Genomic DNA, 13,907 nt, shown 5'->3' on the forward strand with positions numbered 1-13,907 from the left:
TTAATCTCGATCTCGATCTCCTGCAACCTAGCGTCAGTCCTTCTTGCCTCCTCGAGCGCCTTCTTCACCGCCTCCAACGCAGCCTTACTCGAATCCTTATCCATCCGGCCCAGCAAGCAATGCGCCGTCCTGTCGTGAGATCCCGCTGATTCAATGATAGGGTTCTCAAATTCATCATCTGATTGAGTACATCCATTCATAAACACCTCTACGTTCTGCATAACATATCAACAGTAATCGCTAGTACCTTAGTTAGATATTTATTACACAATTATGCAGGAACATATAGGAGAGGAAAATTAAACAACTTACAGGGTTAATCTGCGCTAGTGTTATTGAAGAACATTCTTTAGCCATCCGGCTCAGCAAGCGATGCGCCGTCCCGTCGTGAGATCCCGCTGAAAGAAGCGATGCGCTAGTGCCGTGCGCTGCCCGCTCCTGCATGCACGTGGGCCAATTTCCACGGCCTGCTAGGCGCTAGCCAGTACTCGAAAGCTATGGGCCAAATAGCTGCAGCTCGTGGTTATATTTGTTGTTATATTGATCCCGCTAGTGCCGACCTGCAGCACAATTATTCGAACCATGTCCGATGTTCATATTCTTTTCTTTTATGCTTGTATCATAGTCTTATGCTGTAATAACCTGTGAGCACTAATGCCCTTGTGATGTGAACTATATTGTGGATTATGGTGTTAATTTACTTACTTATCATTGGACTATGATACTATTTTCATGTATATTATATGTATGGTTGTTGTGTCATGTCGAACATTCAAAGGGATTACATATGATTCGTTATTCCCGCTTTCGAGTACCGGTTCCCGACCGTTATCAACATGATTCCGACCGAATTGTACCGTTTCCGATATCCCGCATAACCGATTTCATTTTCCCGACCAGGCTTTTACGTTTTCATTTCCGTTTCCGGATAAAAATAAGAAAACGAAAATGGTTAGAGTATTTTCCCGACCGATCCCGACCGCTTTCATCCCTAACCACAAGTGTGTTACATATATACGCAGCGAAGCTGCAAGTGCATGCGAGATTACAGGCGGAGCGCGCGACGCCGCCCGTGAGGCCGTGATGGGCGCGAGCATGGCGTACTGGTAGGCCCGAATTCGACGCGGCGGGTGGTGAGCGGGTCTTATGGACGGCTACCGTGTCATCTGTTAACACCCGCGGCAGCGCATCGTACCGTACCAGCTCTTCATCCGAAAATACAACACAACATGTAACTGTGCTGCCTCTTCTGTCATTCTTTTGGTGTTCTGTTTTGTACTGATGCTTGTGCTTGTGTTTGCTCAATCTCGTTGCGGTGCAGCTGCTGGGTGCCAAGGCGAAGAGGTTGTCAGGGTCCCTCAGCAGCTCGTCACCAAGAACGTGTGAACACGAGAGTTACAAACCCATTATTGTCTGATCTAGCCCATGGGCCGTAACCGGCCTGCGTGCCGTGTCCGAGCGGTATATTAGCCGACTCGTGTAACAGAATGGATCATCGTGTAACAGAATCCTGAACCTATATCTCGTCTTCCTCCTCTGGTTCTTCCCCATTTCCTCTGTTGTTCTCTGATTCTTGCCATTTTGCTCTTCGTTTGCGGATTTGCCGTCTTGTACCGTGACATTTGGTATCAAGAGCCTTGCTCCGCGCTTTTCCTCTAAATTTTTTCTCACGTTCCTCGCCAGGAGCGCATTCTGCTCCAATTTGCTCCGTCGAGTCGCTCTGACTCCGGCGTCCACGCCCCGCGGCCGACGACCCGGCGGCGGCGGCCACCGCATAGCATCGATTAGCCGCTTCGGCGTCGTTGCCCACTCCGTTTCCTTGCGCCGCTTAGGGTAGTTGAGGAACGCGAACCCGGGCCGCGAACTGGCACCATGAAAACCCACCAAGTTTGAGGCGACGATGACGACCGCCATGGACGATCTCACGAAGAGGTTCGAGGGATTCGAGGCGATGATGACTCCGGCGCTGGACAAGCTATTCGGGCTAGAAGCCTGGAGAATGTCCGCGGAGGAGGCTACCGGGAGGATCCTCACGCAGTCGGAGCGGCTCACGGCGCGTCTACAGTGACTCGAGACGGCGCCGCCTCCTCCGCCACCTCCACCGCCACCGATGCGGCCTGCCTCAGTGCCTCAACCACCTCCATCACATTGGACGGATCCCTTCGACCTGAACCTTGCTCCACCACCGGCGACGCGCCCATCAGCGTCGAACGGGGAGCGGCCCAGCGGGCACCGCGACGACCACCACCACCGGGACATTGGCGGGGGAATCCTTGGATCCCACCCGCCACGCCCAGTCACGGGTATGATTCCTAGCCCAGATTTCATCCCTGCCTCGCGTCGCGATTTGGCTAGAGATGCTGCTGGTAGAGCGCCTCATCTGCCCAAATTGCATTTCCCCATATTCGATGGCGATAACCCTAGACTGTGGCGTGATCATTGTGATATGTATTTCGAGGTGTTCGCGGTGAGCCCCAACCTGAAGACGCGATTTGCGGCACTCAACTTCAAAGGAGCTGCTGCGGTCTGGCTGCAGACAGTGGAACGCCGCGGGCGCATATTCGATTGGGAGGAATTCTGCGAGAAGGTGTTCGAGCGCTTCGATCATGACCAGTACCAGATTCAGCTCCGACAGTTGGACTCTCTCAGGCAGACATCCTCTGTATCAGAGTACTTAGAGAGGTTTGAGCAGCTCTCACATGGCATTCTTCAGTACAACACCCACTATGATGACACCTACTTCGTCACTCGGTTTCTTGGCGGGTTGTCTGAAGAAATCCGTTCTGCAATAGCCCTACATGGTCCCAAAGATGTGGCTGAAGCTAGCTCTCTAGCTTTGCTTCAAGAGGAGGAAGTGACCAAAAGCAAGAAGAAGTTTGTCTTGAAGGAATCTTTTCGAAACAAGACAAACACTTCGGAGAGGTTCAAAACAGTGCCTGAAGAAAAGCAAGAAGCTACCAAACACAAGACTGACAGACCTGATCACCCTGACAAGTTGAAAGAGCTAATGCAATACAGAAGAAAGAATGGATTATGCTTCAAATGTGGTGAAAAGTGGGGTCATAATCATACCTATCCAGCCCAGATTCCTCTGCATGTGATTGAGGAAGTGTGGGATGCCTTGCAGCCTGAGGAAGGTAGATCTGAACCTTCTGAAGATGAAACTGAAGATTGTGATGTGCTCATGGCAGTAAGCTCTAATGCCCAGTCTGACCTCAGTAAAAGAAAGACAATGAGGCTACATGCACATTGCAGGGTGTCGAAGTGGTGATTTTGGTTGATTCAGGTAGCATTGGCACCTTTATCAGTGAAAACTTGGCCAATCATTTGTCAGACAGACTTGCTCCTTGTTCAGCTTCCCAGTTTACCACTGCAGATGGTAGTCCTATGACTTGCAATGTGGAAGTCAAGAACTTACAGTGGATTTCTCAGGGGCATATTTTCAGTTCTGATGCTAAGGTACTATCCTTAAAGTGCTTTGACATGATAGTGGGTGAGGACTGGTTAGAGGCATGTAGTCCTATGTGGATTCACTGGGGAAAGAAAATCATGAAACTAACTTATGAGGGGAAGAGGATCACTCTCCATGGGATCAAGCCTGAAACTTCCAAGTGCTCTGCCATTAGTGCAACCAAGCTGAAAAGGATTACTAAAGAAGAAAGCCATATCTCACTGCATCCAATTGTGGCCTTAGGTGATTGATAATGAGGCAGAAGCTGGTACCCTCACTGACCAAACTATCCGCAGTATAGCTGAACCTGAAATTGTTTTTGAAGTTAAGCAGCTGATTCAGGAATACAGTCACCTCTTCAAAGAGCCAGATTCTTTACCACCTCCTAGATATTGTGACCATCAAATTGCTCTAATTCCTGGTGCACTACCAGTGAATGTGAGAGCCTACAGATATGCTCCTTCACAAAAGAATGAAATTGAAAAGCAGTTAGCTGACATGCTCAAGAATGGAATCATTAGACCCAGCTCCAGCCCATTTGCTTCTCCAGTCCTTTTGGTCAGAAAGAAAGATGGCTCTTGGCGTTTTTGTGTGGACTACAGACACTTGAACAACATCACAATCAAGAACAAACATCCCATGCCTGTAGTAGAAGAACTCATTGATGAACTAGCTGGTGCACAATGGTTCTCTAAACTGGACTTTCGGGTAGGATATCACCAGATTAGAGTGGCACAAGGAGATGAGCACAAGACAGCCTTTCGCACTCACAGTGGCCTATATGAGTTCTTAGTGATGCTATTTGGGCTCACTAATGCTCCAGCAACATTCCAAGGAGTAATGAACAAAATTTTTGAGCCTCTACTCAGAAAAGGTGTTTTGGTCTTTATGGATGACATTCTGATATACTCCAAGTCACTTGATGAGCACCTAGTACTGCTAAAACAGGTGTTTGATATCATCCAACAGCACCAATTCTTCATCAAGCTATCTAAATGCTCCTTTGCTCATCAAGAGATTGAGTATTTAGGCCATTGCATCTCTACTCAAGGGGTAGCAACTGAACCCACTAAAGTATTGGCAGTGCAACAGTGCCCAACTCCAACAAATCTGAAAGCACTGAGAGGATTTCTTGGGCTGACTGGTTACTACAGGAAGTTCATAAAAACTATGGAATGATCAGCAGACCCTTGACTCTACTGCTTAAGAAGGGAACATCTTTCCAGTGGACTGCCCACACTGAAGAAGCCTTCTCACTACTGAAGACTGCTCTTGTACAGGCACCAGTACTAGCTATTCCTGATTTTACCAAACCTTTTATGTTGGAAACTGATGCTAGTGATTCAGGATTAGGAGCTGTACTAATGCAGGATGGTCACCTAATTGCCTACCTCAGTAAACCACTCAGCAAGCAGAATCAGGCATTGTCAGTATACGAGAAGGAATGTATGGCAATCTTGATGGCTGTGGAGAAGTGGCGTCCTTATTTGCAGAATATGAAGTTCATCATCAAAACTGACCACAAGAGCCTTTTGCACCTGACAGAGCAGATAGTGCATACCAAGATCCAGCACAAAGCACTATTAAAGCTGATGGATCTCAATTAAAAAATTCTGCACAAGAAGGGGTCAAACAATGCTGCAGCAGACTCCTTGTCTAGGTATCCACCCCTGTATCCTATCTGTGCCATTTCGAGTTGTACACCTGCTTGGATTGAAAACCTGGTAGCTGGTTACAAAGATGATGCCATGGCTTTAAAACTGCTCACTGAATTGGCCCTGCATTCACCCAATAAAAACGGATTCAGTTTAGAGGAAGGAGTAATCAGACACAAAGGCAGGGTGTGGCTAGGACAGAATCAATTAGCCCAACAGCATGTGTTACAGGCACTACACAGTAGTGGAGTGGGGGGTCATTCTGGATTCCATGCTACTTACCATAGAATCAAGGCACTGTTTGGGTGGCCCAAAATGAAGGATGCTATCTGGCAGTATATCAAGGAATGCACCATTTGCCAACAAGCCAAAGTTGAGCATGTTAAACTCCCTGGACTATTGGATCCTTTGCATGTGACAAGTCAACCATGGACAATTATCAGTCTGGATTTCATTGAAGGCTTGCCATTGTCCAACAGATGTGATGTGATTATGGTAGTCATTGATAAGTTTACAAAGTACGGTCACTTCATCCCTTTGGCTCATCCTTTTACTGCCTTACAAGTTGCCTAGGCATTTATGAACAATGTATACAAGCTGCATGACCTTCCACAGCAACTGATTTCTGATCGAGACAGAATCTTCACAAGTAACATTTGGCAAGAATTGTTCAAGCTGACTGATACTCAGTTGATCATGAGCTCCTCCTATCACCCACAAATAGATGGGCAGACAGAGAGATTAAATCAGTGCTTGGAGAACTTCCTGAGGTGCACGGTTCATTCCTGCCCTAGACAATGGCATAAATGGCTTCCCCTAGCTAAATATTGGTATAACACTGCTTTCCATTCTGCATTGGGCAAGTCTCCATTTGAAGTGTTGTACGGCCATCCTCCACGCCACTTTGGAATTGTGAATGTGACCACAGGTTCCATTCCTGATCTGGATAGTTGGCTCCAGGAGAGTGATCTCCTGCTGCGCCTGATCCAGCAGCTGCTGCTACGAGCTCAGCAAAGAATGAAGTCCCATGCCGACAAGAAATGCTCAGAGCGAGTCTTCCAGGAAGGCGAGCAAGTTTACCTGAAGATTCAACCATATATTTAGACATCAGTGGCAACTCGGTCTAATCAGAAGCTGTCATTCAGGTTCTTCGGGCCATTCAAGATACTACAGCGTGTGGGTCGAGTGGCTTATAAATTGGATCTTCCTCCTCAGTGCAAGATTCACTCGGTGGTTCATGTCTCCCAGTTGAAGCGGCACGTTCCACCAGCTACCAAGGTCAGTACTGATCTCCCTTCCTTACCGTCTGATCCCTTGCAACAGCTGTCTCCTATCGCGGTGGTGGATCAACGAGTGATCAATACGGGGAGATCACCAGTTCACCAGCTTCGCATACAGTGGTCTGAAGACTCTGAACTGCCTACATATATGACCACCTGGGAAGAGATCACCGATGTGCAGCGATGATTCCTGAGTGCTCCGGCTTGGGGACAAGCCGAACTTCATGGGGGGGGGGGGGGGGGCAATGTCAGGGTCCCTTGGCAGCTCGCCACCAAGAACGTGTGAACACGAGAGTTACAAACCCATTATTGTCTGATCTGGCCCATGGGCAGTAACCGGCCTGCGTGCCGTGTCCGAGCGGTATATTAGCCGACTCGTGTAACAGAATCTTGAACCTATCTCTCGTCTTCCTCCTCTGGTTCTTCCCCATTTCCTCTGTTGTTCTCTGATTCTTGCCATTTTGCTCTTCGTTCGCGGATTTGCCGTCTTGTACCGTGACAGAGGTTTGCCAAGAAGCGGGTGTGCCGAGAAGGCACAGATGAAGAAGACGTTAGCGCGCGGTCCTATTTTCTCTCGTGATTATTATGAGTATTGAGTGAAACATTTGAGGATTGACGGGATTAAGATGGAGCACTAAGTTGAGCAGGGATTTCCAAAATATTTCTGAATCCATTCAATATCAGTGTGCACCTGAAGCTGCTTAGTTTTGCATAGGTGCTCCTGATTACTGGAATTTACACATGATTGATGATTTTTAATATTGTATTTGGAAGCTCAAACTGTATAGTATGTCGCACCAGATGCTGAATTCATATCAGTATATAGGTACTGATTTATTTGATTAGCGCAGTATTTAGGTCCTGTTTGGTTCCATAAGCTAGGTGACTTATTAAAATAAGTGACTGAAAACTAGTAACTTATAAGTCATGCTTGTTTGGTTCTAGATGACTTATAAGCTCATTAATGACTCTATTAACCCCACCTCCCCTTCTTCCCTTCCCGCGCCCTCCTTCCCTTCACTTCTAGTTCTCGATCCATCTCTCTCGTCTCTCTGCACTCTTTCTCGCTCTCTCCCAATATCCGGCGCCCGCTCGCCGCGCCTCGGCCGCCTCATGGTGCCTCCTCGCGGCCTCCCTGGCCTCCGCGTGGCCTCCGAACTCACTGGGGCAGCAGCAGCAGCAGCAGGGCGGGCGGCTTTGCTCGGTGCGGGTGGGAGGGGGATGCACGTGGTGCGGCTGCCGCCACCGATAGGGTTGGGTGTGGGCTCCACGCGAAAAAGGTGTGGGCCCCACATAAAAAAGGTTGGCTTATAAGTTTTAAGCAGGGTGAACCAGCTTATTGCTTATAAGTTGGAGGTTTGCCAAGAAGCGGGTACGTCGAGAAGGCACAGATGAAGAAGACGTATATTCCTCTTATTCACTTTTAAGAAGTATACCTGAACACCTCTGTTTCATGGCATGCAGGTTCTTAGAACACTATTAAGCAAAAACGGAAGGAGAAAGCTGGTAAATGGGATGTTCCTTTGCCAAAGGTCAGTTTTTTCTAAAGAACACCCTCTTCAATGTATATCGAGATAGTCTTATGTAAAATCTTAAAGAAATAAAGCATGTCTTGATATTATCAGCAGAGATAAAAGAGTTAAAAAGAATACAAGCAGTCTGCAATTCCTTTATTGACTCATGGCAATTAAAATTAATGTCCCTTCAGGTCAGACCTGTGGCAGAAGAAGAGATGTTCAAAGCCATGCGGACTGGCAAACGGAAAAGTAAGTGTTTTTGTATTAACTTCGTATTGCTGATGAACTTTGCTAATGTCTGAAAAAGATTAATCATTTGTAGAGTAACTTTATGAAGTTTGTTTGTATTTCTTTAGCATCTACCTCACTACCTGGGTAGAGACACCGGGCAAGGTACATCGCCAGGAGTCTAGATGCGTGGCTGCTGACCGCGACTGCTTCTTCATGTAACGAGCTATAACAAGTACATAGATAGACCAGCCGAGGCCTCGAAGGCGAATTTTAGTTCACTGATTTCTGGAGAACGAAAACAAGTTCGAAATTCTCAAATTCCCTCCTAGTAGTTGTCAGTTTTGTTTAAAAAAAAAGTATAAAAGTACTACTGTATCGAGCATGTATCGAGTTGAAGGCAGACACCCTCGTTCAGTCATTCAACACGGCGACCAGGACTAACTTCTAGTTTAGACGGAAACGTAAACAGTGTAGAACAATCAGCAGCAGAAAACATGAATGGGCCGCCAAGATGAAGGATTCAGGACGGGCGTTTGACGCCCCAGTTGTGGAGCAACAATCTCTCCATCAGTCATCTCCCGTTGTTCCAAAGTGGTCTTGCTACTTTTGCAAGCTCTCGAGGAGCAATGATTGCCATGTTTTTGTGGCCAACACATGCGACGGCTGCAGCTGAGCGCACCAGCTCACGGTCCCTCCAACTAAAGAAAAGCTCCCACAGCCTTTCAGTTACAGAATCAAGTCCATAAAAAAAATCATGGGTCAATGCTATTGCGCAGCCAGAAATGAACACAAAAACTAGCACTTCACCAAAGCTGATCTGCACTAGTTCATTCTCGTAACAGTCTAGACGATGCAGTGCCAAAAGTTGCACTAAACTCATTTGTATGACTGGATGGCTGTCAGCTTCGCAATATACCCTCCAAATAATGACATAAGGTTACAGAGGAGAAAAAGGGAATGTATATGAATGCTCTGGACAGTCCAGATTCTGCCCAATTTCGGAACCCACCTTACAGAATACACACGAGTATCTTTATCTACTTCTAAACATCCTTTCCCTCTGCTTGTACATTTACTTGACTCCTGTTCTCCTGTCCACCCCCTCAAGCCTAGCATATACTGAGCTAGTTGGTCTGACCACTTACCAGCACATTACCTGTGACCCCGGATATGTCTATTGGTGTGCACCTCAAGTTTAGGCCTCCAAGAGACCATCAAAATTGTCTCCGAGATCAACTGTGGCACTGAACTGGTCAACTGAATTAACCTGCATCAGCAAACTATTATTAGAAAAGAAGAGGAGGGCTCATCTTGCACACGTTTCTAGCACCCAAAAAAAGAAAAAGCAAAATTGTCGGTTGTCTTTACATGATTTGAAAGTGATCATTCAGTGTTTTTTTAGTAAGAGCTCCAAGGAAATCTGAATTTACTGGGAAAAAGACCACTACTGAACCAGCAACCAATTTTGCAAAACAGAAAAGTTCAACCCTGGTTCTTTGTGACATGCTTCAACATTAAGAGTAGAGTACCTGAAGGGTCAGTAGCACTTACCAGTTAAGACAAAAACGACATCCAATTAGGCTGTAATGATTACTGCACCATGCGCTTCCTCTTCGATCTTTTGCCCTTCTTCCTTGAGTAACTTGGAAGTTTCTTGTCACTGCTAGTGCTGGATGCTTCCTCCACAGGTACTCCCTGTTGTCAGGTTAGAGTAACACAGGAGGAATTTCAAATTTTCAGGAGCTGTAGTGACAAGGAGGACTTTCCAATAGAAATAGCCTCGCAATGTTCTACTATAGAAAGATACATAAGTAATGTAAATGGGTCAAGAATACCTCTTCTTCAGTCTCATCATCTGACTCTTCATCCTCTGAGTCATATGCTGATGCCGATGCTTTTGAATCTCCTGAAGCAAGTGCTTTGTTCAGTTTTCTCCTATTCTCCTGTTCTTTCAGCTGCCTAAACCTGCTTGCAAGATTGCATGTGAAAATTGGAACCAGAACAGGAGAAGTCTAAATAATAAAATGAAGTTCAAAGGCACCTTTCCCCAGCTGGTTGAGCATTAGAGCGTTTTGCACGTCCCGCTGTAATTATTCCGCTACCTCCCTCACTGACTGCAGGCTTTGCTCCTCCCATTTTCCGTAACCACACCTGCTGGGCTGTGCTGAGGACATTGTTCGTAAACCTAATGAAAAAGATGGAAGTCAATACACGACGAACTAAGTGAATAGGGAAGGGGTTATGAACTTGTGAGAAGCAGTCAGCACCGTAACCTGAAATAAATCTGAACACATTTGACTATAAAAAAAAACTGATGCACATACCAATAAATAGACAGTCCTGATGGCACGGACAAAGAGAACCATCCAATCATAAATGGGAGAAATTTCAATACGAGCAGTGAGTTCTTCTGTGATGGGTCATCGCTCTGTAGCAGATCACAGATCAAGTTAAACCACGGCAATGTACAATTGGCAATATAGACAATGAAAGAGTATATACAGGGAAGTATTCACCTGGGGTGGCTTCATTATCTCCATAGAGACATATTGGGAAGCAACAAGTAGCACAGGCAACACAAGATAACATATTGTGTCATGCCAGCCTAATGGAGGATGACCATCCTGCATAGTTTGTTTGTAATGTTAGTCAAGTGCAATAGATCAGTCTTTTTCTCAGAAAAAGTAATGAAATGGCTAATCTATATCTATATGTGAATAAAGAGATCAATTTCAATACCACAAATGGGAAGAGCCACGAAATTCCAGAACCACTTTGCCGAGCTGCGATTGTTGTAGGGCCTCCCAATGACGGAATCCAGAAAAATCCTTCAGTCAACAGCCCCTTCATGTCATAGAAGACAATCAGCCCAAAAAGGCCACTTAATCAAGCAAGCTTCAAGGGGTTGGACTTAATTTACCTCATTTGCTACATTTGAAAGGGCTTGGTAAAGGCCAATCCAGACAGGTATTGTTGCCAGTGTTGGAAAACATCCTGTCAAAGAAAGTATAAAATCATGATCATACCATAAACACAATGGTTTGTAAGGCAGGGACAGATTCTATCAGAAAAAAATATATATCACATAAAAGGATTCCGTTTTACGAACCAAGCACAAAATAAAATAGCTAAAAAATTAACTGTCAGAACAGTATAGTTTAGGAGGGAAAATTCAAGCAACCTGCTAAGGGGTTGACTCCAGCTTGCCTATATAACCGAGCAGTCTCTAGCTGTATCCTTTCCTAATAAGAATTATATCGAAGCAGGATTGCACAAAATAAGAATTATAATAAAAGTACGAAAAGAAGTGAATTTGAAAATGGTAAGGCTAAAATAAGTTTGTAGGGAGCACAATCAATGATTGAAATTTCCGACAGCTATACAAACCTGGTTTCCTGCATATCTCTGCTGGATTGCCTTAATCTGCGGCTGTAAATTCTGCATTGCCAGAGTTGATTCCACCTGAAATAGACGAGAAACTCAGCAATCAATCGGCCAAATTCATAGTCGGGAACCAGAGATTGGGCGATTCTATTCAAATGGGTTGGGACATTCACCTGCTTTTTGGTTAGAGGCAATGTCGCAGCCTTGACAAGGATGGTGAGCAGAATGATTGCAAAGCCATAAGAGTACGGCACATGAACTGCTGAAAGACCATCCTTGAGCACCTGTATGACGAGGCTCAGACAGCATCAGCATTCCTATGCTTTCACTGCTATGAAACTTAGTATCCTAGCTAGTGAATTATGGCTATGGCACCGCATAAGTCTGAATTCTAGCATTTCCCGTCAAAAGCCTTCTGCTAAATGCCTAAGCAGGCATGTGGGCTTCCTGAACACCCATTTCCATGTCGAAGCAGCATTAAGCGGCACTACAAACTGGTACAGGAGCAAACAACCTTTCCTAGTGATATATTTTGTGACAAGTTGCATAGGCGAGAGCATGGAAGCTTAAAGAGCAGTGCACACACCCACAGTTGGCAGTCCCCACTCTTAACTGTCCAGGCAGTTGCGCTTCCATAACCCATAGTTCGAGCGCATTCAATTCTCCCAGTATCGATGTCAACCGTGAGACTGGCAACAGCAGCTGGGCCACCATCCACTAAGCAATCATTACCTTGAGCACGACCTCGAGGGCCTCGGAGATGAACCCGAACCACCCGCCGTTCTTCTGCGCCTCCGCGGCCGCCTGCCCCGCGTCCCCTCCCCCGGCGGCGGCGTCGGCCGCGACGACCGCGGCGTCCGCGAGCGTGTAGAGCGCGGCCTCGGCGCGCTCCAGCGCGGCCTGGAGGTGGGGGCCCCCGAGCGAGTCGAGCCCGTGGAGGCCCGCCCTCACGGCGCACGCCGCGGCGCGCCGGCGGACGCCCGGGCGGAGCCGGAGCGGCGGGAGCAGGCCCGCGGCGCCCCCGCTGCTGGCGCGGGGCAGCGCGGGGAGCGGGGACGAGGAGGAGAGCAGCGCCTTGGCCATCGCCGGAGAGGAGGGGGTGGCGAGGATGGGGCGGGGTTTAGGGGTAGGGTTTCATGCACGGGGCGGGGCACGCCGTGGCCGGGAGAGGGCGCGGTGGTGGGAGCGAGAGGTGGAGGTGGAGGTTGTCGTTGGAGGAGAGGAGGTGGGGGGCGCTTTATCCGATTCGGTGCTCGTGGACTCGGCCCACCACAGCTACTGTTCAGTCGGGACTGATATTTTTTTTTTTTAGCTCAGTGGCATATTGCTGTTGTCCTATTCACTCTGCTCACTCCATCAGACTGATTCAAACAAGGCGTTGTAATTTTGAGTGGCACAACGAGTTTTGCATCGCGTGTACGGTCGAGCGGAGCGAAGGCAAATTTTGGAGACAGACGGTGCTTTTCCCCTTTCCCCCACCTCTCGCTCGCCGCACCGCCGCTCGCCGTCCTCGTCCCGCGGCCTGCCATGGCTCGCGCCGCCGTCGCGCCTCCGCCTCCCCCCGGCGACCCCACCGCCCCCGCGCCGCCGTCGCGCATCCGCCCTGCTCGCCACGCCGCGCGCCTCCGCCCTGCTCGCTACACGCCACCGGAGGAGGGGCCCGCCCGCGCTGCCGTCGCCGGCCATGGCCTCCGCCACCGCGTGCAAGCTCGGCCATGGCCTCGGCCGCCGCGCGCGAGCTCGCCGCGCGGGCCTTCGCCGGGTCTCCACCTTGCCGGTGAGGGAGGGGGCGGCGCGGCCCCGCAGCCCGCCGGCGGAGGAAGCTGGATGAGGCCCGCCATGGCCTTCACCGCGACGAGGGAGGAGGGCGGGGAGCTGGGCCACCGGGGCGCGCCACTGCAGCTGCATCGCGGAGATCCGAGGGAGGAAAGGGGCAGCCGCCGCGGCGGAGGACGGCGAGCCTGGCCGAGCAGGGCGCAGATCGACCGCCGCCATCGCTGGCCTATGCTCCCCAGCCCGGTGCGCCCCTCTACCGCCCTCCTTGCAGCGGCCGGCGGGACCTCCTCGCGGCCGGCCTCGCCCCTCCTCCCTCTGCCTCCCCTGCGGCGGTCTCGAGCTCGGAGGCGGCGGACCTCGACCCGCTGCCGACGGCCGCTCCTCGCCTGGCTCGCGTGCCCCTGCGTGGAGGCCGCACGGGGCCATGACGGAGCAGAGGTCGCGGCCCCGGAGCTCCCTTCCGGCCGGATCTACCTCAGGCCATGGCGGAGCAGAGGCTGCGGATGGGGCGGCCATGGCGTCGGGGATGGTGGACGGGGCGGCCGCGGAGGTCTCGAGGCACCGGCGCAGATGCGTTTGAGAGAGATGATGCAATTTTACATCGCCTCTCTCC

At 49.2% G+C, this 13,907-nt stretch overlaps 1 protein-coding gene and 1 long non-coding RNA gene across 5 annotated transcripts; one reads left to right on the forward strand and one right to left on the reverse strand.

The window, feature by feature from the left end:
* The first annotated feature begins 7,608 nt into the window (after positions 1-7,608).
* LOC120705976 lies at positions 7,609-8,508 on the forward strand. Of its 2 annotated transcripts, XR_005688132.1 has the most exons (4): positions 7,609-7,758; positions 7,851-7,918; positions 8,095-8,152; positions 8,260-8,508. It is a non-coding gene; the product is annotated as an uncharacterized LOC120705976 (long non-coding RNA). The 2 variants fall into 2 exon arrangements; XR_005688131.1 differs by having other exon boundaries at positions 7,609-7,918.
* A 428-nt stretch (positions 8,509-8,936) lies between these two features.
* LOC120705975 (inner membrane protein PPF-1, chloroplastic-like) lies at positions 8,937-12,704 on the reverse strand. Of its 3 annotated transcripts, none has more exons than XM_039990525.1 (12): positions 12,251-12,704; positions 11,692-11,802; positions 11,522-11,596; positions 11,316-11,376; positions 11,055-11,128; positions 10,874-10,978; positions 10,651-10,758; positions 10,459-10,562; positions 10,176-10,319; positions 9,970-10,099; positions 9,686-9,829; positions 8,937-9,391 (listed from the first exon to the last, which is right to left on the reverse strand). In XM_039990525.1, exons 1-11 carry the CDS (start codon positions 12,599-12,601, stop codon positions 9,725-9,727), a joined length of 1,368 nt encoding a protein of 455 aa, XP_039846459.1. In that variant the 5' UTR covers positions 12,602-12,704; the 3' UTR covers positions 8,937-9,391; positions 9,686-9,724. The 3 variants fall into 3 exon arrangements, with proteins under 3 accessions (XP_039846459.1, XP_039846460.1, XP_039846458.1); XM_039990526.1 differs by having other exon boundaries at positions 8,937-9,457; XM_039990524.1 differs by having other exon boundaries at positions 8,937-9,401; positions 12,251-12,703.
* Positions 12,705-13,907: the final 1,203 nt, after the last annotated feature.

The sequence above is a fragment of the Panicum virgatum genome, chromosome 5K (assembly GCF_016808335.1).
Source record: "Panicum virgatum strain AP13 chromosome 5K, P.virgatum_v5, whole genome shotgun sequence".
NCBI classification, from domain to species: Eukaryota; Viridiplantae; Streptophyta; class Magnoliopsida; order Poales; family Poaceae; genus Panicum; species Panicum virgatum.

Coding starts and splice junctions, on each gene's coding strand:
- LOC120705975 (XM_039990525.1), bottom strand. CDS start 12,601: ATGGCCAAGGCGCTGCTCTCCTCCTCGTCCCCGCTCCCCGCGCTGCCC. Junction 11,129..11,315: donor TGGAGTCAACCCCTTAGCAG/GTTGCTTGAATT, acceptor TTTCTTTGACAG/GATGTTTTCCAACACTGGCA. Junction 10,320..10,458: donor TCAGGACTGTCTATTTATTG/GTATGTGCATCA, acceptor CTTTTTCATTAG/GTTTACGAACAATGTCCTCA.